General features: G+C 62.4%; 1 protein-coding gene across 2 annotated transcripts; it reads left to right on the top strand.

Annotated features, from left to right (window-relative positions):
• Positions 1–167: 167 nt before the first annotated feature.
• SMG5 (SMG5 nonsense mediated mRNA decay factor) lies at positions 168–25312 on the top strand. Of its 2 annotated transcripts, none has more exons than XM_080825231.1 (22): positions 168–216; positions 4557–4655; positions 5160–5283; positions 5642–5798; positions 7566–7655; positions 8564–8653; positions 9309–9387; positions 11359–11484; positions 11570–11638; positions 11808–12016; positions 12640–12777; positions 13149–13733; positions 15368–15543; positions 16593–16668; positions 17260–17435; positions 18300–18458; positions 21337–21396; positions 21876–22035; positions 22421–22511; positions 23276–23350; positions 23689–23827; positions 23938–25312. In XM_080825231.1, exons 3-22 carry the CDS (start codon positions 5185–5187, stop codon positions 24019–24021), a joined length of 2838 nt encoding a protein of 945 aa, XP_080681357.1. In that variant the 5' UTR covers positions 168–216; positions 4557–4655; positions 5160–5184; the 3' UTR covers positions 24022–25312. The 2 variants fall into 2 exon arrangements, with proteins under 2 accessions (XP_080681357.1, XP_080681356.1); XM_080825230.1 differs by lacking the exon at positions 168–216 and adding an exon at positions 1018–1217.
• Positions 25313–25642: the final 330 nt, after the last annotated feature.

Raw genomic sequence — 25642 nt, 5'->3', positions numbered from 1 at the left:
AGGAGACAAGATGACAGGCAAGGTCCCTGCCCTCCAGAAGCTTGTTGTATTGGGGTCCCAGGTAATGAAGAGCCTAACCTGTCAGACAATAGAGTAGAGAAAAACCTCTTGGCCAAGATGACATTTGAGCTGTGACCTCATGGGAAATGAGGAGTGTCCTAAGGAGGGGACAGCAGGGGAAAGACCAGCCGAGGCCGTTTCAGGAACAGAAAAAAGGTCGGTGCAGGAGATGGAGGGGGAAGGGAGGTTATGTTCCCATTACAACTCACAAAGACCCCAAAACACCTTGCTTTGTAGCCTAGGTGTAAGGTTAGGAAAGCAATCAGAATCCAAGGTGACCTTCCAAGGCAGAGGGCGCGTGGCTGCTCACTCCCGCGGGGCCTTACCCCCCGAGCCGTGGGAGCTCTGGGAGGGCGGGACAGGGTCTGGGCCGCCCGCCCCGCATCGTGCGGCTGAGTGTGACTGTCTGCGGGGCTGCTGAGAGACGCGCGGCTGTGGGTCTGTGCGACGCGAGCCGGGGAGCCGCGGGCGCGGTCAAGGCCGGCGTCTCGGGGGGCCGTTCGCGTGCCGCCTTTCGAAGGAAACTTTCAGGTACACTTTGGTTTGTTCCAGTGACCGCGGGGGGTGGGGGGCGGGGAGGAGTCGGCAAGGATCCGAAAGAGACGCGGCTCCAGCGGGGGGTTGGGGTGAAGGGTCGGAAGGACGGACCGAGGGGCCACCGCAGGACAGAGCGGAGCCTCGCTCCCAGCTGTGGGCCCATCTGCCGCCCCCCGGCCCGGCTCCAGCCCCTCGCAGCGTCCGCTGTCCGCCCCGGGCGGCTCTGTCAATAAAGTTTTCCGCAGGGGCTCGCAGAAGCCGGAAGGAGGCCGCGCTGCCCAGAGTTAGTTCGGGCAACTTCCCGGGAGGGAAAACGAGCTTCGCGAGATTTGGCAGCATCCAGGCCGCGGGCCCGCCGCTGGGCAGCTGCTATCGCGAGACTTGGAGGGTGGAGGAGGAGCTGTCGCGGGCAGCCGCCTCACAGCGATGGCGGCCGAGCAGGGCCGGCGGCGGCGGCGGCTGCGGCTCTGGCCGGACACGGCAGTGGTGGCGGTAGCGGCGGGCGGCGGGGGCCTGTGACCGGGAGCCGCCCCGGACCCGGGCACCATGAGCCAAGGCCCCCCCCCAGGGGAGAGCAGCGAGCCCGAGGCGAAGGTCCTCCACACCAAGCGGCTTTACCGGTGAGGGGCCGGGGCGTGCGTGCGGCCGCCGGGGGAAGTGGGCGCCGCGGGGGCGGGGCCGCGGCGGGCGGGGCCGGGGTGCGGGGGGGCGCGGGAGGGCGCGGCCGGGCGGCGAGCGGGGTTGGCGCGGGGCCCGGCGGGGGCCGAGGCCGGGGGGCGGCCGGGCGGCCGGGGGGCGCACGTGGAGGAGGCCCCTGGCCCGGAGCCTGGGGCGGGCGCCGAGCTCTGCGGGCCGCGGAGGTGAGGGTGGGGTCCCAGGCGGGGAGAACCCGGAAGGGAGCGGCGCTCCGAACCCCGCAGGACGGGACGGAGGGGAGCGTCCCGGCCTGCAGTCCGGAGAGCCAGGGGCTCCGTGTGACCTTGGGCCTCGCCGTCCGCATCCTGGAGAGGACAGGCTTGGGTCGGGTACGCCCTGAAGTCCCTCCGGCTCCCGTTTTGCGGAGTTTGAATGAAAAGAGAGGCTGAAGACGAGTTGCGTCGTCTTGGAGGGGCCACGAAGGGCCGAGTCCGGAGTGTTCCTAGGTCACGGGAGCTCATTTCAGGGCACCTGGGCCCTCCTGATCACGAGCCCTGCTTCCTCCCAGCCTCCTGACTACAGCCCCTTGCCAGGCAGCGTCCGTTCCCAGTTTCTGGTTCCCGCAGCGCCACTCGCCCTCCGCAGGTCCTGGCTGCCGCCCCCATCCCTCTGCTGAGGCCGCTGTGCGCTCTTCCCACGCAGGGTCGAGGATTTTTTCTTTTTGGGGGGCAGCTGGAACGTGGTTTCTAGAACTGGGGCAGGATGGGGTGAAGCGTGAGACGAGGTTGAGGTTGCTGCTTTCTAGTAGAGGGTGAGGTTTGTAGAACAGGGGGCCCTCCGAGCGGTGGCCCCATCTTGGCAGTGCGGGAGTCCGGAGCCTGTTCTTTCCCTCCCCCGAGTCAGCATCCTGCCTTTCTGGCCTTGTAAGTCAGAGGCAGAGGGGAGTATAGGCTGCTCCAGAAATAGCAAAGTGATCCAATCCGGCAGCCCCTGGGCGCCCACTGTGGGCTGCCCCCAGCCGTCTCAGGGCGGGTGAGGAGCCGGCTGTGGCTGACACGTGTGCCTCGTCACGCTGCCGAATGTCAGCGCTGCCCGTCGGAGCGTGGGCCCTGCCTGCGAGATCCCGTACTTGTCTCCAGCTTTCAGCAACAGCCTGGTCATCCTTCTGATCGTTCACAGGCCTAGTTCTTCCTCAGCCCACTCCAGTACCTCACGGGACTGACGAGGTGATGTGGGTGCACATGTGGCTTACGTGCGCGTGCGTCCCTCTGCCTGGGACTGTGTGTTCTTGGCTTTGAGCGGGGTGGAAACAGGAGGCAGCAGGTCGCTGCTTTTATTCCTTATGAACGCAGTGGTGACTGTTGGAAGGAACCGGGGAAGGAAGGTCTGCTTTCTCTGCCCCAGGTGAATGTGTTGTTAGACTACGAAACTGCCACTCTGAGCTTCAGTAAATTTGGGAAATTCTCACCGTCCGTTTATAGACGGAGATTCTGAAATGTTTTAAGCCCCTCAGAAGAAGAGGCAGCAGTAGGAGGGCTGCTGGAAGGGCCACAGACACCAGTTAATTAATTAGGCTGATTAGCTGTTTTTAAAAAGTCATTTTTCGGGGTGCCTGCTGGCTCAGGAGTGCATGCAGCTCTTGATCTTAGGGTCACACCTTCAAGTCCCATGTTGGGTATAGAGATTACTTAAAAAAAAAGAAAGAAAGAAAGAGGAGAATCTGCAGTTAGAACTTTCCAGAGTAATGACTATTAAGCTTTCTTGGATTGAGAACGAAGGAGAGCTGCGGAGCCGGTCCATAAAGACATGTGCACACGCTCCTGAGGTCTGGCGTGGCACGGAAGTTCGAAAGCCCTGCCCTGGGGAACTAATGGGGCCTAGAATAAAGTCACTGATGGCCGTCTGACGGCCCTGGCATGGAGGGCCAGGCTGGCTAAAAGGGCTTGGCTCCCGTCTGTAGGCAGCCCAGAAGGCATTTGCAAAAGTGCTGAGCTCTCAAGATTGCCTGTGAGAAGGCCTGGAGTCCCCTCCCGCCTGCTCCTCTGGGTGCTGGCGGTCACTTTGCCCTGGGCAGGGCAGCCTCTGTTGGCGTCCCACCTGAGCCACCACAGGGAGCCAGCCTGCCGTGGCCCACTGTACCCAGCCCAGGGGCCCATGTCTCAGTGTTCTGAAACAGTCACCAAACCCTCCCTTTCTTGGTTGCTTGTGTGCCTGGAGCTGTTTCTGAGTTTCCCTGTTTCCACAGCTGTTACCTGCCTTCCTCTGGGTTTCCCCTTCTAGAGATGACACGTACCTCTGGCACTTCTTAGCCATCCAATGGTGGCATTTCAGTGGCCTTTTCTCGTGGTGTCTGGAGTCTCCTCCTGGCCTTACGACAAGAAAGATAGAGGCTGATACTTGCTGAGTCTGTGCACGTATGAGGCACCATTACGAGTGCTTTATGTATTCGCTAATTTAACCCTCGTGCAGTGGGCCGTAATAGTGCTTCCATTTTGTAGATGGGAGAACCTGGGACACAAGGAAATTAGCTCTTTCGCCCAGCACCCAGAGCCTCTCAGAGCAAACAAAGAATCCAGGAGACCTTGCTACTACACAGGATGCAGTGCGGCCCCCCTCCCCGTTCTTCTATACCCCACTAATTCAGAAATAGAAATTTATGCTAGGAAGGCCTTTCCTTTGTGTCAGGGACAATAAGTCCTTGGACAATGATGAACTCGTGTCCCGTTACTTGCTGAGCAGCTGCCGTGCGCCGGGGCCGCCCGCGAGTCCTTTCAGTTCGTCCTCACACAGTCCCCTGCGGCGGCTGCCGTGCCTGTCCCCATTTTTATGGACAGGGAAACTGAGGTTCAGAGAACTTAATTTGCCCAAAATTACAGACGTAGACACAGCCAGGGGTCAGAGTCTGCATTTCCTGTTGGCGTCCCAGCATAGGCTCTTTCCATTAAGAGAATCCAGCTTTCCCTATCACAGGGTTTCTCTGCCTTGGCACCTCGGACACTTGGGGCAAGATATGTATTGTGGTGGACTGTCCTGTGTATTGTGGGGTCTCTGGCAGCACCCACTGAAAGCCAGTAGCAGCTCCCCTGTCCCCCTGAGGCCCGTCGCAAGTAGTGACAGAACTGTCCCCCAGGGGAGAGGGCTATTCCTGGGGTGCGTGGCGACTGTTCATCTGGTTTTGTACAGCTTAGCCTGCCGCCTTCCCGTTTCCCTGCCCCTAATTCTGTAGCTTCTCTAGGATCAGTGCCTCCCCCACCCCCCTACCCCCACCCAGCCTGCCTGGACATACACAGGGCTCAGGGCTCTCTGCCTGTGCTTCCCTCCAGGGCCGTGGTGGAGGCTGTGCATCGACTTGACCTCATCCTTTGCAACAAAACCGCTTATCAGGAGGTGTTCAAACCAGAGAACATTAGCCTGAGGAACAAGTAAGCCGGAGACTCTCAACGACAGAGACTTAAGCTTTCTCTGCCTTTCTCCCCCGAAACCCTGTCGCACACAGACGCGTGTTCTGTCTTACCTCCTGAGCTCATGGTACGGTAATGGGCTGAGAACTCTGGCCTTCCTGAGAGAGGACGTGGGGACCCTTCACTGTCTCTGCAGCTTCTTCCTCTAGCAGCCTGGTGCCGCTGGATGGCACTGAGTTGGGGGAACCGGCCATGCTACCAAATGGCAGGAAAGAAGGATGGGGTTAAAGGCAGGAGAAAAGGAGAGAAGTGTGCAGGGCGCAGAGGAGATTATTAAAGTTCCTACTGCTCCCGCCTCTATCCTTTGGAGTTTCCACTGCTTTCCAGGACTGCTGTTTGTCCGGGGTCCTGCTGCAGACTGACCCTGGACGTCCCTTGGAGGCATGGGGATTTGTGGGGCGGGGTGTGGCAGATGCCTCCCTGCCCCAAGGATGGTCAGCCTCCCGTGCTGCTCTGTGCCCTCAGGCTGCGCGAGCTGTGCGTCAAGCTTATGTTCCTGCACCCAGTGGACTATGGGAGGAAGGCCGAGGAGCTGCTTTGGAGGAAGGTGTACTACGAAGTTATTCAGCTCATCAAGACTCACAAGACGGTAAGGGGGGGGCCCAGGTTTTGAGAAGAAAGGTGTCCAAAGAGGGAAGCTGAGAACGGAAGAGACAGTTAGGAAGGTGGGCCAGGACATGGTTGGAGGTAGCGGAGCCACGGAAAAGAGGCAGGAAGGAGGGAGGGGTCCGATGTAATTAGGATTGGCCGGGGGAGCCTCCTCCCAGATGGGAAGATGAGAGAGGTGGATCGGAGGGTGTGGGGTGACTCGTGAGTGAAGGAGGATGTGGGCGAAGTTCCAGAGCCAAGAATCCAAGTTCGTTTCCTGGTGAGAGGACTGGGGTCAGGGAGGGGAACAGCCCTGTGAGCTCACGGCTTAGCAGCCCCTCCGCTTTCCCACCATCCAGCACATCCACAGTCGGAGCGCCTTGGAGTGTGCCTACCGGACGCACCTGGTCGCTGGGATCGGCTTCTACCAGCATCTGCTTCTCTACATCCAGTCCCACTACCAGCTGGAACTTCAGTGCTGCATCGACTGGACCCACGTCACCGATCCCCTCATAGGTCAGTGACATCCGACCGGCGGGCTGGGAGCGAGTGTGGGCGCCGCCGCGTCGGGCCTCCTTATGCTTCTGGGTGCTGTAGCTGGTGACCTGGCCGGGCGCAGAGGATTCTAGCCAGACCTGCAGATGGTCCGTGGACTTCGGGTTTCTCGAAACAAGCGCTCGAGGTTGGGTGAAGACCTGGAGGAAAGAGGGGTTTCCGTTGGTCGGGGGTGCAGATGAGGAGGTGTCCGAAGGGCGGCCGGGATGATTGCGAGCAGGCCCGTCACTGGAGGGTGGAAGTAACAGCATTTGTGTTCTTCTTGCCCTTGAATTTGCTCAGCACTGTGTGTGTTTTCTTTTTTTAAGTATTCATTTATTCATTTATTTTCATAATCTCTACGCCCAGCATGGGGCTTCAACTCACGACGCCAAGATCAGGAGCCTCCCACTCCCCTGACTGAGCTGGCTGGGCGCCCCCAGCACTGTCGCTTTAGCTTCAGAAATTGTTTCCTAGCTTTTTTGTACGTGTTGAAAGTGTTAGAAATCTTTGGGATTGTGGACGTTCCTTCAAGATAGCGCTGGTGTCCGCGGGGCTGCCCGAGGGCCCGGCGACGGTGCTCGACCTCCTTCCCTCCTCATCCAGCGTCTGGCCCCTCACGCTCCTTCCCTCCTCCTGCCTGTGCCCCTGCCCTGGCCAGACGCTGTCTGTGCCACCTCGGGGGATTCTCCTGTCAGAAGCCCAGCGCTGCATCTGGTGCATTTACAAAACATTTAAAAACAATGACGTAACCTAAGACCACCCTCCTAGACGCCATAGCAGATGGCCCGAGGGGTCCAGAGCCCCCTCAGTCAAGAGCCCTCACTTCAGAGGCTCCGTTCCCTGAACTCAGTTTTTCTCCTCATTGATGTGCTCGCATCCGGCTGATTGAGGACGCCTGTAGAACGTACTAGGAAGGGCTTCTCGGGGCGGGTCTCGTAGCCAGCAGCGTGGTGACGTGGTGACGTGGACAGAGGGGAGCGGCTCGAGCCAGTCTGCCTTTCGAGTCCTGGCTCTGCCGCTCACCAGTGTGACGTGCTTCTGGACTGCCGGGTGGGAGCAGTGAAAGTCACCCTCTCCAGAGGTTGCTGTGGGACCCGTTGACACCAAACAGCACTTAGACCAGTGCCTGGTATGTGGGGAAGCTGCCTCCCAGAGAGCTCGAGCTCTCTGAACTGAGAAGGGAGAGCTGAGAGCCCAGCACATCGGCTCCGGCCACGCCAGTCCTCAGGCACGGCAGGTTCACCTGTCCCCTGCACGGGCAGTCTCCCCAGTAGGTGGCCTTCTCCACGGGCCTCCTCCCCCAGGAAGCCTGGGGCATCTGCCTTGGCCTCTTGTACATTTCATCCTTTCCTGCAGGTTTCCCGTCTCTACCCAGACCTTTCCTCCTCACGTGGGAAGCTTCTACCCAAGGCACCCAAGACCGCCCTGACACTTGGCCTTCCCCTCTTCCTCCTTTCTAGAAGCCTTCCTTTGATGACCTTTCCCATCGCCTTCCCCAGGAAACTGTCCTGGCCTGAGGACCCTCGCCCATCTCTTCCAGTTCCTTCCTGTCCTGTGAATGACCCCTACCCGCGAGCCTCTGTCTCTCTGCCTGGGTCCTGGATGCATGTCTTCCCTGCCTCCTAACACGGGGTTTCAGGACGAGCTTTGGATTCTCGATCTCCTTTCTCCACCTAGGAAAGCTGTTTCCCGTTAGGTAGAGGGCTGGGGAAGGGGCTTCTGAGTGTCCCTTTCTGTCTTTCTCAGGATGCAAGAAGCCAGTGTCTGCGTCAGGGAAGGAGATGGACTGGGCACAGATGGCATGCCACCGGTGTCTCGTGTACCTGGGGGATTTGTGTAAGAACCGGCACTCTCGTTTGGGCAACGGTTTGGGCTCCAGGACAGGCGGGAAGCTGCTTCCGTTGTTGGTACCAGCTTGTCTGTGACGGGAGAGCAGGAGGACTAGTTTGCGGTCTGTGACTAACATGTTCCCTGGTCACTGCTCCTCCATGAGCTAGAAAGGACCAGTGACTATGGAAGAAGGAAATAAACCCTGAGAAAGTCTGGGTGATAACTCAGGTTCAGTAATGGGTTAGGCAGATTTTTTTAGTTGGGCGTGTTTCTCCTTTGGGGTTTGCTTTTTTCGTTCTTCCTGGACTCCTAGAGGAATTGAAGTTCAGCCTCCTGGAGGGTTTCCCTGCCCGGCAAATGTTCTCAGAATGCAGGAGTACTCTCTTGCCTGCTGGGCCCTGGGCCTCTAGTCCTGGGAGCTAAAGGTTCCTCATTAGGCTATTAGATACATTACTTTTTGTCCCCGAGGCTTTTCCTCCCTGCCTCGCGCACTCCTGGCCCCCTCATGGGCCCTGTGTGCAGAGAGAGCCAGCTGCTTCGCGTTAGACAGGCCGAGTGTCCTCAGTAGCGTCTTCCCTGCAGGATCAAACAGCTGTATTCCAGAACCCACTACCGGAGGTCCTCCCAAGCAGTTGCGTCTGCGGCGGGTACCCGGGTCCCCTTCCGTCGGCAGGAGATAAACAAGAGCCTGTTTACAAACACTAAACATTCCCCACACCTTGAAGCCCCCAGCAGGGAAGAGGGAGTTGAACGACTGGCCCACGGTCATGCAGAGTTAAGATTGCAGCCAGCCTCGTAGCTCAGGTGTCTTCCTCCCAGGGTCTTCCTACAGCTCCACAGAGTGGACTCCCGGCCGAGGGGAGGTTTTTCTGAAACACGGCAGCATCACGTTTCCTTCCTTCTGTCTCCTGCAGCGCGTTATCAGAATGAATTGGCTGGCGTGGACACCGAGCTCCTAGCTGAGAGATTTTACTACCAAGCCTTGTCAGTAGCTCCCCAGATTGGTAAGTGGCATCCGACTCGGGCCTCCCTACCCGGCAGCATTTTTCAGCAGGAAGACAACGTTGAGAGGGCAGGCAGGCCGCACTGGCTCTCCTGGGTCCATCTCGTGCTCGGTCCCGTCACAGTTTGCCTTGGTTGTGTGTCCTCCCTCTCGAACACAGGCTCGAGAGAAATGCAGAGTCTTGATCTAAGAAGGAGGGAGGCAGAGGGGAAGGAAGAGAAGATGACTCCCTTGTCTCTGAGGCCTCTGTAGAAAGAGGAAGGGACACTTGAGGGACAGTGGGAGCAGGGGGAATGCTCCATTACCAGAGAGGTGGGGGTTTGCTTGTAGTAGGAGAGCTCAGGGGTGAGAAACAGAGCTGGGGTAGAGGAGAGGGCTCGGGGTTTCCGGCAACCCTAGAGTTGCCGCAGCCGCCGCTGACGGAATGGCGCCCGTTGGGGCTGATCCCTGGCAGGCGAGGCCGGAAATGAGTCTCCAGTCAGTCCCCTGGGGAAATCGGATTGGCCGCTCCTCCCCGGGGACGCTGGTGTCCCCTACCGACCGGGTCCTCCTCCTCCCCACAAGGCCATGAGTTTTCCGGGTGCTCAGCAGTGCTGGTCATAGCGGCGGCGGGGGAGTGTCATGGCACAGACCACATGACTTCTGTCTCCCTCCAGGGATGCCCTTCAACCAGCTGGGCACGCTCGCAGGTGGCAAGTACTACAACGTGGAGGCCATGTACTGCTACCTGCGCTGGTGAGTATCGCCCGCGGGCCTCGCGTCCCAACTGCTGCTGCTTCGCTCCCCCGCCCTTTCCTCGCTCCTGCTTGTCACGGATGCACCTGGATTGGAAGGCGCTAGGGCTGCTGGGAAGTGCAGGATGGCTGTCTTGGGGGCGGAAGTCACCGGGGTGTGGTGGACGGAATGGGGTCAGGGTAGCGGCTGTCGAGAACGGTACAACCGTCGGGCTTTGGTGTCCCGAGTGACCATGGCGACAGTGTGGGAGGGCCTGCCGAACAGCAGGGTGGCCCACTGCTTCCCCAGTGCTGACGCGCCCTTAGAATAAGGAGCCTTGGCTTCAGGATGGCTGAGCTGAGTGAGCTTAGGTCACCGAGTCGCCAGAGCCAAGTGGACGTGTGTCTCATGGGTTGCTGGGTGCCCCAGTGAGGTAATGGTCAGGAATAAACCGCCTGGGCCCCGGCGGCAGCCGCCTTGTCGGGGCCGATGGCTCCATGAGAAGCCAGATGTTTCCATTCACCAGATGTTTCACAGATGCTGTGAACTGGGCTTCCAGGCAAGGGGAGTGGAGGGAGCTGGTCCTTCATAAGCGTGTGGGCCGCGTGCGGAAGTGTGAAGTGAGCGTCTGCCTTCTCATTCCCTGTGCCATGATCTGTGGTTCACTTGGTCCAGGAAGCCTTTCTCCTTGAATCAGCACAGTGTCTGCTCTTGGGGCGCCTGCCCCCTGTCCGGGACCGGCACAGACCGGCCCCCACGGCTGCTGTTCTTAAATACAGGTGACCAGGTTTGTGGGCTTCCGTTGCCTCCTCCCCAGTTCTCTCGTGCCTTTCCGGGAATGCCCCCCTTACTGGTCCTTGGTCCCTTATCACACTCGTGACCATGATTGCGAGTGATCACTTCCAGAGAGAGCCTGGCACGTCCAGGTTTGGGAGGTGCCCGTGGGGGCCCTGCATTGCTGTGTTAAAGCACTCATGTCTCCCGTTTGTGGGTGAGGCATCTTGGTGGGCCCCGGTCAGGCCGTTCTTTGCCCCCCAGTGGCCTTTTCTAGGATCAGTCATTGCTTTCAGCAGCCCTGGGGGCTGCTCTGTCTGGAGCGAGGCTCCTCTGGACCCCTTCCCACCCCGTGTGGTTTCTCTTCTTGGGAGAGGTGGATTTCGTACATGGTGGCTCAAGGCTCTGGACATTGGATTGTGACCCAAGACATTTGCAAATAGAACCTGCCCGTCTCTTAGGGTCTGGAAACCGGCAGTCATCTGTGTGGTACTCTGGTGGTCAGAGCAGCTGCCCTGCATCGTCCTCTCCCCCCACCCCCAATTTAAGGCGAGGACACATAGAACCCACTTCTGGACGAAAGGAGTGTCCATGATTTTGTGACTATCTCTTATTCACCAGTAACACATATTTCTTCTTTTCTGTGCCCTGCTTCTTATGACAAAAGTACATTAAAAACAGCCCACTGTCCTGTTGGTGTTGTGGGTGCTGCTGTGAGGCAGGCTGGACTTGGAGCCTCGGCGCTGGCTCGGGACCGCGGGGGCTGGCGCAGTGTCCCTGCTCGTCATCCCGGCTCCGTGTACACGTGCATACGTGTGGGCAGCATCGTGCTGGGCCTGGCCCGTGGCGGGCTTCTCTGCACACTCTCGCTTCCGAACCGGTGTCTGAGCACGGGAGCTGTGTGTGCACACGCTTGTGCGCGGCCGGCTCGTTAGCTGCCGCTTGTCGTTACGTGCTCTGTGCTGCCGTATTTCAGGGACGGTCCCTGACAGAGCAGAAGCAGTTATTCTGCTTACGGAGGGAGCGAGGTGTTCCATTCACCGTGTTGTCTGGAAGTTGCGTCTGTGTACTTTATCCGGAAAGATGGCCTTGTCCCGAGGCTGTACACAGAAAGGGAGTCTGGGGGCAGCGTGCGTTTGCTCCAAGTACTGTTCCCCCAAGCGCCTGCAGAGCGCCGTCCCCTTCCGGGGCTGCACGGTGCACTCTGTGTCTCCTTAGCATCCAGTCGGAGGTGTCCTTTGAGGGGGCCTATGGGAATCTGAAGCGGCTGTACGACAAGGCGGCCAGAATGTACCACCAGCTGCAGAAGTGCGAGACCCGGAAACTCTCTCCCAGCAAGAAGCGGTGAGTAGGGCCCGTGGGGCTGGGCCGGTGGGACTGGAGGGCCTCGGGAGCGTGTGCCATTTCCCCTGGGCTCCTCTTCTTCCAGGTGTAAAGACATCAAGAGGTTGCTGGTGAACTTCATGTACCTGCAGAGCCTCTTGCAGCCCAGGAGCAGGTGAGCGCCAGAGGGCGGGCCCTTGACCTGCATCCTGTGAGCCCCCTCCCGCCCGGGGTGGCTCTCTGCAGTCTCCCCCATACCCCGCTGTCTCCCCCGTGACCCGCAGCTCCTCTTGCCGGTCCCGGGCCACATCACTGACCTCCTTGTCGCTCCTGTCCTCCTGCAGCCCGGTGGACTCGGAGCTGACGTCGCTCTGCCAGTCAGTCCTGGAGGACTTCAACCTCTGCCTCTTCTACCTGCCCTCGTCCCCCGGCCTCAGCCTGGCCAGCGAGGGCGAGGACGACTACGAGGGCGGCTATGCTTTCGTCCCCGACCTCCTGGTCTTTCAGATGGTCATCATCTGTCTCATGGGTGTGCACAGCTTGAAGAGAGCAGGTGACTCCCGTGCCCCGCCTGCTCCCCCGCCCCCACCCGGCTTCCTCCCCGGGCTGCCCGCCCCGCCTGCCTCACTACTCGGCTGGGGACCCCTACGCTGAAGGAGCTGCTGGTGAAGGAACGAAGGCAACAGCCTATCCACGCTGTGCCCCCCCCACCTCAGGCCCCTCCCACAGACACTCGGTCACCACCTGGGCCAACAGGAGGGACAGGGTACTTAGCCAGTGACCCAGACAGAACTCCGACTTTGTTGTCGGGGGCAGTGGGCCAGTTGCGCAGACCTTCCTGGCAGCGGCACACGTGGAGCAACGTCGGGAGGAAAAGGGTGGCGGGCCTGGGTGTGTGGGGGCCGGGGCTGTGGGGAGCCCACCTGAAGGCGTGAGAGCCAGGGCAGATGGCGTGGGCCCACAGGACACGCTTGCCTGAGGACACACACAGTGAGCTGGCGCGTCCCAGGCGGCAGGATGACCATGCAGGGACCCGAGAAATCCTTTTTTCTTAGAAGAAGCTTTGAGAAGTAGTTGGGTCCTTGGAAGAGGGAGAGCAGGTGAGATGGGGCTGGAGCTCACAGCGTCTGCCCCTCCTGAGCCTGGGCCGCTCATGCCCGGCTTTCCCGGCTTTAGGGTCCAAGCAGTACAGCGCAGCCATCGCCTTCACGCTGGCCCTCTTCTCGCACCTCGTCAACCACGTCAACATACGGCTACAGGCGGAGCTGGAGGAGGGCGAGAACCCCGGGCCTGCGTTCCAGAGCGACAGCACAGGTGCAGGCGGGGGAGGGGGTTGTTCCAGAGCCACGGCACAGGTGTGGGGGGTTCCAGAGTGACGGCACAGGTGCGGGGTGGGGGGGTTCCAGAGCGACGGCACACGTGCACGTGGCGGGGGGTGCGTTCCAGAGCGACAGCACAGGTGCAGGCGGGGGTGGTGGTGGTTCCAGAGCCACGGCACAAGTGCAGGCGGGGGGAGGGGGGCATTCCAGAGTGACGGCACAGGTGCAGGCAGGTGGGAGGGGGAGTGCGCATGGGCAGGTCAGGCTGGTGTGCGGTGACGGGAAGGGGAGCACGTGGGGGCCTCGGGAGGTGGTGAATCGCTCCAGTTTGCCCCCAGGCCTCACCTGACTGTCCTCTTGGCATAGATGAGCCCTTGGAGAAGGAGGAGGTGCCAGGCCCTGAGCCCCCTCCCGCAGCACCTCCAGCGGGTGAGGTCAGAAAGAGCCGGAAATTTTCCCGCCTCTCCTGCCTCCGCCGCCGCCGCCACCCACCCAAAGCAGGAGATGACAGTGACCTGAGCGAGGGCTTTGAATCGGACTCCAGCCACGACTCTGCCAGGGCCAGCGAGGGCTCGGACAGTGGCTCCGACAAGAGTCTCGAAGGTGGGGGAACGGCCTTTGACGCTGAGACAGACTCAGAAATGAACAGCCAAGAGTCCCGGTCAGACCTGGAAGACATGGAGGACGAGGAGGGGACACGGTCCCCAGCCCCAGAGCCTGCTCGGCCCAGGTCAGAGGCTCCCGAGTCTCTCAATGGCCCCCTGGGCCCCAGTGAGGCTAGCATTGCCAGCAACCTGCAAGCCATGTCCACTCAGATGTTCCAGACCAAGCGCTGCTTCCGACTGGCCCCCACCTTCAGCAACCTGCTCCTCCAGCCCCCGGCCGAGGCTCACGCCGTGGCCGGCAGCAGGCCCTGCGTCAACGGAGATGCGGACAAGCCCTCGGAGCCAGGTATCTGGGCCTCTGTTCCCACCACTCTGGTCCGTACTTTCCGCCATCCCCTGAGGGAGGTGGCTTGCCTGCCCGCCCTCGCTGCGTGCTCCGTCCGGTCCGGTCCAGCAGCGTCGCCCTCAGAGTCCCTGCTGCTGCTTGCAGTCTGCCCCTTCTCCCACACGGCCACTGCCACTGGCCCTCGTCCCACCAGGGACCTCTCTCCCGGGGGGTCTTCCCTGCACGGGGGCACCCGGTGCCCGCTCTCTGCTGGGTGCCTGGCTGGCTGTCGTCGGGTGCGTTGTTGAACTTTCACGGCAGCCTTGTGCAGCGCGAGTTCTCCTCCCTCTTCTGAGCGCTGCCCCTTGCCCCTAACCTGACGCTTGGCTCCTTCTTACTGGCCCTCTGGTTTTCCCTCCGAAATCACGGGGTCTGGCATTCTTCGGAGGCTAGGGGAGAGTTTCTCCCTGTGGGCTCCTGTAGCCTCTGCCCCGCCACAGCTTCCGGGCCTTTCCCACTCAGGCATCTTTGTCTGTTGGCTTGTCTGTGTCCCCAACGAGACCGTGAGCCTCTTGGGGGCCGGGCACCGTGGGTCTGGTCTGTCCTTGGATCATCAGTTCCTAACACTGAGCCTGTGTGAGGGGGGACGCGGGAAATGCGGGGATGAAAAGCTCGGAAGCCCGGGTGCGGGGCGGGGAGAGCGGGGGGCGGCCTGCTCCACACTCTGACCCGCCCGTGAAAGTGCTGGGGGGCAGGGTCGTCCTTTTTTTTATTTAATGTAGTTTATTAGTGCACAGCTGCGTGAGAGGGGTGGAGCAGAGAGGGAGGAAGACTCAGTGCCGAGTATGGGGCCCTGCACCGAGCTGGATCTCACAGACCCTGAGATCGTGACCTGAGCCGAGACCAGGAGTCAGACTTAGCCGAGGGAGCCCCCCAGGCGCCTCGGACTGTCGTTGAATTCTGTCTGCCTCTTCTCCCTCTCCAATAGCTGTCCTCTGCTTGTCCGCTGTGCTTCTTAGCAGAGAGTAGGTCTTTTATAAACACCGGTTGAGGAAATAGCTGTAGACCCCCTCACAAGGTAGCTTGAGACCGAAAGCACCATATTTTGTTTTATTTTTCAGTGGGCTCCACGCCCAGTGTGGAGCCCAGCACAGGGCTTGAACCCCTGACCCTGAGATTAAGACCTGAGCTGACATCAAGAGTCAGACACTCAACCGACTGAGCCAGCTAGGGGCCCCAGGAAGAGACAGTTTTTGTTTTTCTTTTTAAGATTTTATTTGTTTGCCAGAGGGAGAGTGAGTAAGCACAGGCAGGGGGAGTGGCAGGCAGAGGGAAAGGGAGACGCAGACTCCCCACTGAGCAGGGCGCCTGACTCGGGGCTCAACTCTGGGACCCAGGGATCATGCCTGAGCTGGAGGCAGACCCTCCACTGACTGAGCCCCCCAGGTGGCTCAGGAAGGGTGGAGGCACCAGTTTCTCAGCTTAAGAGCATCCGGCTGGTGGGCGTGGAAAGATGAGGCAGGGGAGCGTGGTGAGGTCCCCATCTTCCCCATCGGCACTGTGCTCCGGGGTGCGGGCAGGCGGCCCCTGGCCTGGAGCTGAAGCCCGAGGCTGCGTGCCTGCTGCTCATCCCGGCTCCCCGTCCCCCTCCCCAGCCTCCGAGGAGGGCTCCGAGTCGGAGGGCAGCGAGTCCAGCGGGCGCTCCTGTCGGAACGAGCGCAGCGTGCAGGAGAAGCTGCAAGTCCTGGCGGCTGAAGGCCTGCTTCCCGCTGTGAAGGTCTTCCTGGACTGGCTGCGGGCCAACCCTGACCTCATCGTCGTGTGTGCGCAGGTGCGGCTCTCCGGGGCGGCGGGGGAGCTCAGCCGTGGGGGGTACTGGGGGGCCCCTCCGCTGGTTCCATCACGACAGACGTTGGGCACCTGCTTCGGCCGGTCCGTTACGCTTTCTGTAGGGACGGGGTTAGGCGTGACCTCTGCCCTCCGGAGCCTGTGGCCCGGGCTGGGACCCAGAGTCTGTGGACAGGGAGAGCGAGAGCTGCTCGCTGCACCTTGTGCCCCTCGCGCCGGGCGTCACGCCAGTCGTCAGGACTGGGGTCAGTGAAGGCGTGTGTGAGGGCCGGCCTCGAGCCCTGTCCCGGAGTCCAGAGGGAGGAGTGGTGCCTGGGAGACGGGCCCGGGGGCGGCAGGACCGCCAGACAGGGTGGAGGCGCTGGGGCAGGGGAGCAGTGGAGGGAGTGGCGTCGGGCCAGGGCTGCGGAGGCGGGGGCTGGGGGGTGGGGGGGGCAGGGGGTGCCTTCTCAGGGTCTGTCTCGAGCCTTGAGGGCCACGCAGTTTTTGTCCAGTGTTGCTTTATCCCAGGGGCGCGTCTGCCCTGCTGTGGGGGACCCCTCCCCCGCGCGTCGCCCTGTTCCTCAGATGGGAGCTGGGGTTAGGGCCAGGCACACCCTTGGGCGTGTGCTCGTTTGTGCTGGCAGCGGGTTGCTCACTCCCCTTGAGTCATCAGGAGGTGTGCTAGGGATGGGGTGTGGGGTCACGTCCCCACGCGGGTGTTCCAGGACGGGCACATGGAGGGCAGAACAGTGGGGAGAAGCCGCCTCCGGTGCTCGGGTTTCTCCCACTCCCAGAGCCCAGTGTCCTTCCTGTGGCCTCAAACCTTCTCCCCCCGGTCTTGCTGCTGGTGATGAGGTTCAGCCAGGCCCGTGGGCCCCCTTCATTCCTCATGAGGTCGGCTCCCTGTTTTCTAGGAATCCCCTCCCACCCCCCCGGGCTCTTTTGTTCATTTTTCTGTCAGCTCGCTCTAGGTCGGTGCCCACAGCCCCCAGACCCCCCGGCGTCCTGCCTTTCTTACCGCTGCCCCGCTGCGGGCTTCCTTCCCCGCAGAGCTCTCAGAGTCTGTGGAACCGCCTGTCTGTGTTGCTGAACCTGTTGCCAGCGGCCGGTGAGCTCCAGGAGTCTGGTGAGCGAGTGCCCAGCACTGCCCTGCTCTCCCTCTCCCTCGTGGCCCCACGAAGCCCGGCCCCCTCCCTGGTAACCCAGCCTGGGGGGAAGGAGGCTGACGGGGCTCTGGGTCCTGCCGTCCTGGCACACGGCGGCCGTTGCGGTCTCCGCGTCTCTGCTCTCCTCAGCACTGCCCCACTGTGGGCAGGTGGCCTAGTTGGCCAGGCAGGGTGCTCCCCGGGGAAGGCCGTGGGGTGGACAGGAGCGGAGAGAGGCAGGCCTGGGGGCCAGCCCCGGTCACCGAGAGTCCTCCTGGGCCTCCAGAGCTCATCCCCCGCCGCCGCCTTCGAGCTGCGTGGGTGCTCCGGTTCCCAGCCCTGGCCTCAGCCGAGAGGGTGCACGTCCTCCTCGAGAGCCCTCGTCAGGTCCACGCTGGGCTCGGGGAGCCTTTCGCAGCGGAGCACACTGCTCCTGCGCCTGCCCCGCTCCTGCAGCCCCACCAGTCCTGTGGGACAGCCCCGTGTGTCCACCTCCCTGCTCTCCAGGGGGAAGGGCCATGTCCCTCGGGGGGTTCCCATAGGGCAGGTGGTCTCAAGTGGCTTCTCCCCAGGCCTGGTCCTGTGTCCCGAGGTCCAAGACCTTCTTGAAGGTTGTGAACTGCCTGACCTGCCCTCCAGCCTGCTGCTCCCAGAGGACACGGCCCTTCGTAACCTGCCGCCCCTCCGGGCGGCCCATCGACGCTTTAACTTTGACGCGGATCGGCCCCTGCTTAGCGCCTTGGAGGAGGTGGGGATGGCGTTTCTGACACCAGCAGCTCTGTTCATCCAGCCCCGCAGTAAAGCCAGTGGCCCTCCCGTCCAGGGGGCAGTGTCCTCAGGGCTGGGCTGGGCGTGCTTCCTTCATGAGCCCCCGGGCTTGGCCTCCTTCCTGTGGGATGCTCGTGGGTGATGCTCGTGGGTGTCCTTTCGCAGCCTGCCTCCACCCTGTCCGGCTTTTGCGGAGTGTGGAATGGGGGGCTGTTAGGGCTTAGGAGCTGTTCTCAGGCACTTTTCCGCTCTGGGGCCGGCATCCTGTGAGCTGGACAGGACGCCATCAGAGAGCTGGAAGGGGCAACGCTGCCTGACGGTCACCCGGTCACCCGTGTGTCCGCATCCCTGCGCGGGTTGCCTGGGGACCGCCGGGTAAGCCGAGCAGACAGGCACCCAGCGCCCTCGCCGGCACACAGGGGCCTTTTGGTCCCTCCTCTCCAGCCAGAGGGCCTGGGCTTCATCTGTTTCATGTTTTAGGGTTTTAGAGAGGATTCTTGTTTGAGGGGGAAGAATAGTTTTCCTAACCAGAAGAATAGGCTGGAACTGTTGGTCTCGCTGTGTTCCCTCGTTTTTCCACTTGAGGAGGGAGGTGGCAGGAGTGCCCAGGTCCCCCCACGCTCAGCCCACTGTGCTGCCTTTTCTGTCTCCGCCTGGTTCCTGGTTAGCCAGTCCCGCCTGGAGTCTCCTTTTCTGGCAGCCCAAAGCTCTGGGTCTTGGGGCTCCCCTCTCCCACCCCACATACCACCGGCCTTTCCAGGGAGCCCCTGCCCCTGCTGCGGGGGCCGGGGGGGGCGGTGTCTGGGGGCCCTGCCACGCCTGACCAGCTCCCACGTCCCCACAGTCGGTCGTGCGCACCTGCTGCATCCGCAGCTTCGGGCACTTCGTGGCCCGCCTGCAAGGCAGCGTCCTGCAGTTCAGCGCGGAGGCCGGCATCTTCGTCAGCATCGCGCAGTCGGAGCGGGAGGGCGTGCTGCAGCAGGCGCAGGCGCAGTTCCGCATGGTGAGCCCTGTCCTGGGGGGCGGGGCCTGCATGGAAGAGCGAGGGGAGGGGGCCGCAGGGGTGCGGTGCTGCGGGGAGTGGTGTCCCCCCCCCCGCCCCCCGCCCGCAGACAGGGAGGGAGCCCAGGGAAGGAGCGATGCTTTCAGTAGAGGCAGCCTGGTCCCCCTCCGTGTCCAGACTGCCTGGGCTGGAGGCCGGTCCCTGTCCCCTCCTGTCTGAGCTCCCTGCTAGGTTCCCCCACGGGTTCCCTGGCCCCAGGGGTGCGGGCCTCATGGGGTTGTTGTGACGCCAGAACGAGCATGCATCTCGGGCACGTGCATGCAGGTGCTCCTGGCGCTTCCTCTCTTGCGGATGAGGACTGGGGGTGGGGGGAATGGCCGGACCCTTCCCTCTGGGACGCCCAGAAAGTAGGAGGTGGCCGGGGTTAACCTCTTCTCCATTCAGAACCTGGTCCCCAGACGTTGACGGAGAGTCAGCTCTGTGCCAGGCCAATCTGTTCTCTAGGCCCTGGGGTCACGGCAGTGAGCGAGCAAGGTCGTTTGGTCTCGGGGGGCTGATGCTCGGGAGCACGGTCTGGGCTCTGCACTGGGGCCTGCACAGCTGAGCGCAGTGTCCCCCCAGGCTGGATGGCGGCCTGTTTCGGGGGGCAGTGGGGAATGTCTGGCACTGAAGCATGGCCCACGTGTCTCTGCAAACCTTGAGGCTCTTCGTCCCAGGCCCGTCCCCTCCTCCCAAGCTGCAGGCCTCCCCACCTCTCTGAGCACCTGCTTCGCACGGACAGCGTGCGTGGCTGGGAAGGGGCGCAGGCGCACCAGAAACTCCCTTCTTTGTGGTCTTAAAAGCAAGCTCGTTTTGTTGAAAAACAAACCTGTCGTGTTAAGGGTTTTGTTGCTGTTCTGTAGAGGAAAACACATAATTACAAAGACGTTCACGGGGAAATCACACAGCTTTAAAAATGTTAGTTTTTGCAGACATTTCCTTTAGGTTAAAACTCCAAGATTCCCATCTCAGGGACAGGGAGCCGCTGAGAGCCCCTCGTGGTTGGTGCTGGACCCCAAGGTCCCGTTGCCTGCCGGGGCTGCCCCAGCACTGCTGAGTGGCCCATGTCCACCCCAAGGGCGCATCCCTTAGCAGCAGCGTGCCCTCCCCGTGGTGACATCTGCCAGCACATGCTGAGAGCTTTGCGAGCCGACTTGGCCCGGGACAGCGCGTTTGGCCCTGGGCGCAGCTCAGTGAGGGGGCGCTTACCCTCTCCTGTGCCCCATGACGGGACACAGAGCCACAGAAGAGGGATTGTTCGTGGCAAAGCCAGGCCTCTGGCATTGGGCAGACTGGCTCTTCCTTCTGAGCTGCTGTGGCCGTGGCATCTGCCTGGGTTAGGGACCTAGCTTGCCTGTGGTTCCTCGGGTGTCCCCTGGGGACGGCCGAGGCCCACGTCTCTGCGCCACTGGCCTGATGATGCCAGAGGCCGAGGCTGGTGCAGCTCTCCTCTTCCTGGACCCAGGTGGCGGTCCCTTCCTCCACCCTCGGCAGAGCGGACCTCACAGTTCAACTCCAGCCTGGAAGGCTGCTCCCCGGGCTTGCTTCCTGCGGTGCCGGCACTGCCTGCCCTCGCCGGTCTGCCGGCAGCGCCTGCTCTGTGCCTCCCTCTCTCTCTCCTGCGCCCAGATGTCTCCAAGGGGCCATTTTGTCACGCGGGCCTCTGGAGGGGGTTAGGCGCATCTCGCACGACCATCGTGTGATTGTCACAACTGAGATGCTGGGATGGTCGCAGTACTGTTAGCCCCAGACTTTACTTAGATGTCACTGGAGTCTCCACTGACGTCTGTTTTCTTTGTTGTTTTTCTAACGATTTTATTTATTTGAGAGAGAGCAAGCCAGCAGGAAAGACAGAGACAACACAGGCAGGGGGAGCGGTGGGCAGAGGGAGAAGCAGGCTTCCCGCCGAGCAGGGAGCCCGATGCGGGCTCGATCCCGGGACCCTGAGATCATGACCTGAGCCGAAGGCAGCCACCACCCTGGTGCCCCAGATGTCTGTTTTCTTTTCCAGGCTCCCACATTATGTTGGGTTATGTGTGTCCTTGGTCGGCTCTGGGCTGTGGCAGTTTCTCAGTCTTTCCTTTTGTGACCTAGACACTTGTGAGGAGTGTCTGTCAGTTGATCTGTAGGGCGCCCCCAGTCTGGCTCTGTCCGCACACGTTGCGGCCCCGCGCTCTCGGGGTTGATGCAGTTGTACAGGTTACTGCTGTAGAGCATCGCTCCGAGGACGTCCCTTCACCCATCAAAGGGCCTTCGGTGCCGTACCCCCCGCCCTCTGTCCTTTGTCTCATCTTTAGACCACGTTAGGGAGCTTGGGCTTCGTCCAGAAGACAAAGGGAACCGTCAGAGGACTCAGGGCCTCGGTGCCCAGCGGCCGGTGTCTGGGTGCCGGCGGGGAAGGTGGCTGGGGCGGAGGCAGGGGCCGGGGAGGATGAGGTGGGAGGAACCAGCTTAGACGGGGGTCACACAGCGGAGGTGAAGGGGAACGAGCGTGCGGTGTGCGGGGACTGCGCAGAGCAGAGGGGGCAGAGCTGGCCGCCGTGCTGCTAGGCGCTGTGTGTGTGGCCCCCAGGCGCAGCTGCTGCTCCCTGCCCCGGGTGCCTGGGCCGGCGAGAGCTGCGGCGCGGGTCCCGGAAGCCCTTCTCTGCCAGGGGAGCCGTCTGTCTCCTGAGCCTCCCCCCCTCACTTAGCGGGGGCGAGAGCGCCGACCTCACATGATGCCTTCCTGTCTCAGACTCTGGAACTCCTCTCGGATAATCTGTGAAAGCTCTTGATCACTGGGGAAGGGACTGTGGCCCCGGCTCTCGGTCCCAAGCTTAGCGCGCGTTTCGCCTTGTAGGCGCAGGAGGAGGCCCGTCGGAACAGGCTGATGAGAGACATGGCCCAGCTGCGGCTGCAGGTAGGCGGTCGGGGCCCAGCGGCAGCCGCTCTGCATCTGCTCATTGGCCAGAGCCCGCGGCAGATGCTGCCCGGCCGCTGCCCCCGGCTCTGCCCCCAGCGCCTGTTCTCCTTCCCCGCCTCCCCTCCCCGCTCTTCCAGTGTGACGCGAGCCCCTAGGGCTCTGCTCGGTCTCCCCGCCCTTGCGCACCGGCTCCCACTTGAAGCAGGTCACCTCCCAGACTGCCTTCTGCCCTTTCCTCGCTGGGCCTCGGTGGGCCCTTTGTGCCTTCTCTGTTCGCTTTTCCTTCTCTTTCTCTTTACGTTTCCTCCTTCTGCCTCCTTTTCCTCCAAGGCCTTGGTACAAGGAGCCCCCCCCCATCCCCCTTGGCGGCAGGAGATGCCCCACGAGATGCCCCACGAGAGCCCCCTTGGGTTCCGTCCTTCACGCCCAGGCTGCAGGGCCCGTGCAGCCCCACGTACTCTGCCCTCTCTCCCCAGCTCGAGGTCTCTCAGCTGGAAGGGAGCCTGCAGCAGCCCAAGGCCCAGTCAGCAATGTCTCCCTACCTCGTCCCTGACACCCAGGCCCTCTGCCACCACCTCCCGGTCATCCGCCAGCTGGCCACCAGCGGCCGCTTCATTGTCATCATCCCGAGGACAGGTAGGTGTACTGGGCGGTGGGGGGGGGGCAGGGTGTGGTTAAGAGAGACTTGGGGCTTGCAGTCGAGAAGCGCTCCCGGAGGCCCAGTTCGCACACTGTGGCCTCGGTCAGGTCCCGCCGTCTTTCTAAAGCTCGGTCACTTCGTCTGCGGAATGTATGTGACAATCTGTTAAATGCTGACTCACAAGACGGTTGGGAGAAACGAGAAAGACCTAAGCGCACGCACTTGGTAGACCGTGAGCTCCGCTGATCGGAGAAGGTCCTATTTTGGAAGAGCCCTGGGAGCCGCCGAGGAGCCCCGGTCCCTGCCTCTCCTGCAGTGGGTGCTGGGGGTTCCCTGCGAGCTCACCTGTTCCGTCCTCCCCCCCCCCACCTCGTCCGCCAGTGATCGATGGCCTGGACTTGCTGAAGAAGGAGCATCCAGGGGCCCGGGATGGGATCCGGTACCTGGAGGCAGAGTTTAAGAAAGGAAACAGGTGAGTGTGGGCCTGGCCAGGCTGTCTCCTGAGCCCTGGGTCCCCGTGGGTGAGAGACACACTTGCAGTCCATGCGCACTGCGGCGGGGAGGGAGGGGGGCCGGGGGAGGGGACAGAGATAGAATTACAGTCAGGGTCTTAGCTGTGGGTGCAGGGGGGGCAACCTGTTGTCGGACCACCGAGCTGTTGTCTCTCTGTCTCTGGGGCAGACGTGAGATGAGCGTGAGATGAGCGTCATAAGGGAGCGGGGGCAGCACCCCCCACCCCCCCCGGCTCCCAGCTGCTGTTGTAGGGTCGTTGATCAGGGCTCCTGGGGTGGGACGGCACAGCCAGGCAGGGACTGCTGAGGCCCGCACAGGCCCCCCCTTCGGGGCTGCGGGCTGGGGGAGTTGCGGGCGGCGGGTGCAGCAGAGGGACAAGCTGGCTCCTGCTCCCTGGCGCCCCCACTCCCCGGCACCCCAGGGGCATCTGCCCCTGCCGGGCCAGGAAGCACACAAAGCCTGCTTGTTTGGACCTTGTCTCCAGAAGCCCTGACTTGAAAAGCATCTGTTGCTCCTCCCTTCCCAGCTCCTCCCCCGGGAGGAACCAAGGGATCGATGTTATCAGGAGGAAAAGCGAGCCGGGCTCAGGGGCCAGGAAGCTCCTTTGAAATGGCTCCAGACGGGAGCCGGGACGGGAGCAAGGTGCCCCTCCCCTCCCCTGGGACACAGGGACGTGCTTTAGGGGAGGTGCCCTGCCTCCTCTGACCGCCCCCCCTGCCGCAGGTACATTCGCTGCCAGAAAGAGGTGGGGAGGAGCTTCGAGCGGCACAAGTTGAAGCGGCAGGACGCAGATGCCTGGTAAGGGCGGCCCCGCCTCACCGCTCTCCCGCCTCTCCCCGGGCTGGACGGTGCTGCAGCAGCTGGTGGGACCAGCCTGGGGCCGTGCTTAACCCGCCAGGGCCTCCTGTGCGTGTCCTCTGGGAGGGAGAAGTGGCCCCAGCCCCAGAGCCCCTTGGTGTCCCTGCTCAGGGTCCCTTTACCCACTCTCCACGGGACACCTTCTAGAACCACTGTCCCTCTCTGCCTGGTTTCTCCTCGAGCTCCTCCTGCCCTCCCAGTCCCCAGCTTCTGGGGCTGCTGGTACTCAGGCTGGCCTCACGCTGCGGCTTGGCCTGCCTCCTCTTCCTCCCTACCAGGACCCTGTATAAGATCTTGGACAGCTGCAAACAACTGACTCTGGCCCAGGGGGCGGGTGAGGAGGACCCCAGCGGCATGGTGACCATCGTCACAGGCCTCCCGCTGGACAACCCCAGTGTGCTCTCAGGCCCTATGCAGGTCGGTCCGCAAGGTGGCAGGATGGGGGTGAGCGGGGAGGTGGTGCCCGGGCCGACGCCCTCCTCAGACCACCCCATGCACTTGCTTGTCTCGCTTCCGCCATCCCTTAGGCAGCCCTGCAGGCCGCAGCACATGCCAGTGTGGACATCAAGAACGTTCTGGACTTCTACAAGCAGTGGAAGGAGATTGGTTGAGACGGACCCCCATGCCCTACAGTGGGGCTGCGTCCAGATCTCTCCTGCCCTCCCTGGCAGCCAGGACCACCACCTGTAGTCACCCCACCACACGCAGACGCACGCACGCACGCAGGAAGGAAGCCCAGCCGCGCACAGGCCGCAGGGAGGGCCCGGGAGCCGCAGGGAGGGCCCGGAGCCGGCTGAGAGGGCGGGTCTCCCTGTCGCCAAGATGACGTCAGGAAAGTGAGGGAAGTGCTGGGAGCAGGAGAGGCCTGGGGGCCCCCAGCCAGCCCTTCTGCCTCAGCCCACCACTGTCCCCAGGGGCAGGGGGCAGGCATGGGCGTCTGTGTCCCATCGGAGTGCTTTGTGGACCTCTGAGGGGAAGGGACAGCAGAAGGGCTCCTCTTCCTCCCTCAGGACGCAGGGTGATTGGCGCCTGGAGTCTGGACCCTCCGGCGCGGGGGGGAGAATTGGGTAACACCCGACATGTGGGTAGTTCTCTGCGGACCCTTCCTCTCCTGGAGGACTGCCCGTCCTCTCCCTCTGTGCAGGCAAGGCAGCTCCGGAGCCTTGGGGACTCTTCCAGAAGAGGGGCCGGGAGCTGCCGGCACCGACAGCAGGGCCAGGGCTCACCCCCTCCTGCCGCGGGGACCGCGCACCCAGCTGCCCCACTTCTGCTTCCGCTCTGCGTTTGCCCGGCTTCCAGGGCCCCGAGCAGGTCACTCTGTCTGCCGGCAGTCTGGCCCGCAGGCCAGGGAGGGTCCCTGGGGCCCCCAGCCCCACGGTGGTGGCCCTGCGTGGGGGCAGAGTGCGATGCCGGGAAGAGGAGAGGGGAGCGGTGCGAGGCCCGGGAAAGGCCTGCGTGGAGGTGGGCCGCAGGAGGGAGACGCCCTGAGAGCTGCCCGGCCAGGGGCTGCTGGCCCGGTGGGGCGGAGCATGGGGTTCACTTGCGCGCAGCGAGGGGCGAGGTGAATGTGGGAGCCGGGATCGGGAATCGCTCAGGGCAGCGGGCTTTGCAGCGGGCACAGGCTGTCCAGAAGGCTCTGGCCAGGAATGCCTTGGCCCCTTGCCCTGGGGCTGGCCAGGAGCTCGGCCAGGGGTGGGGGATGCCGGGGGTCTCGGCTCTGCGCCCCCCACCCCAGCGCTAGCCTAGCTTTCCGGGCTGTTCTCAGAGGAAAGCAGGCTTCTTGCCTCCTTCCTCTAAGACAGCAGGTCTGGGACAACCTGGGGGCAGCGGGGTCACCCCCTCTCCCAGTCCCTGGCAGAGACTGAGACTAAAGCATCACTTAATAAAGACCCCTCGAAGCCCAACCCTGTCTCCTGGTGCCGTTCTGTCCGGTTGTATTGGGATGTTGGCACTTTCTTCCTGAAGTGGCGTTTCCAAAAAGTTTCTTCTAGGTGAACCTCTCAAAGCAAGAACCCAGCAGCTCGGGTGAGAGCCCCAGGGATGGTTTTGTGGAAGACTGCGTCAGGTTCGGTGGCCCTGTGAGCGGCCGGTAGCCTTGCCGGGGTGCTGGCGGGGACTCCTGCAAGGACAGCAGCTCCGCTGGGGCGGGCGAAGTGTGGCCCCAAGCTGGGTCCCGTGAGCGGGGCCGAAGCTCTTCCGCGGGGGCAGGGGGCGTGCGTGGGGGCCCGGAGA

This window comes from Martes martes, assembly GCF_963455335.1.
Source record: "Martes martes genome assembly, chromosome: 15".
NCBI lineage: Eukaryota > Metazoa > Chordata > Mammalia > Carnivora > Mustelidae > Martes > Martes martes.
The sequence above is the reverse complement of the archived record's forward strand: the minus strand, read 5'-3'. Positions and strand labels throughout refer to the sequence as shown.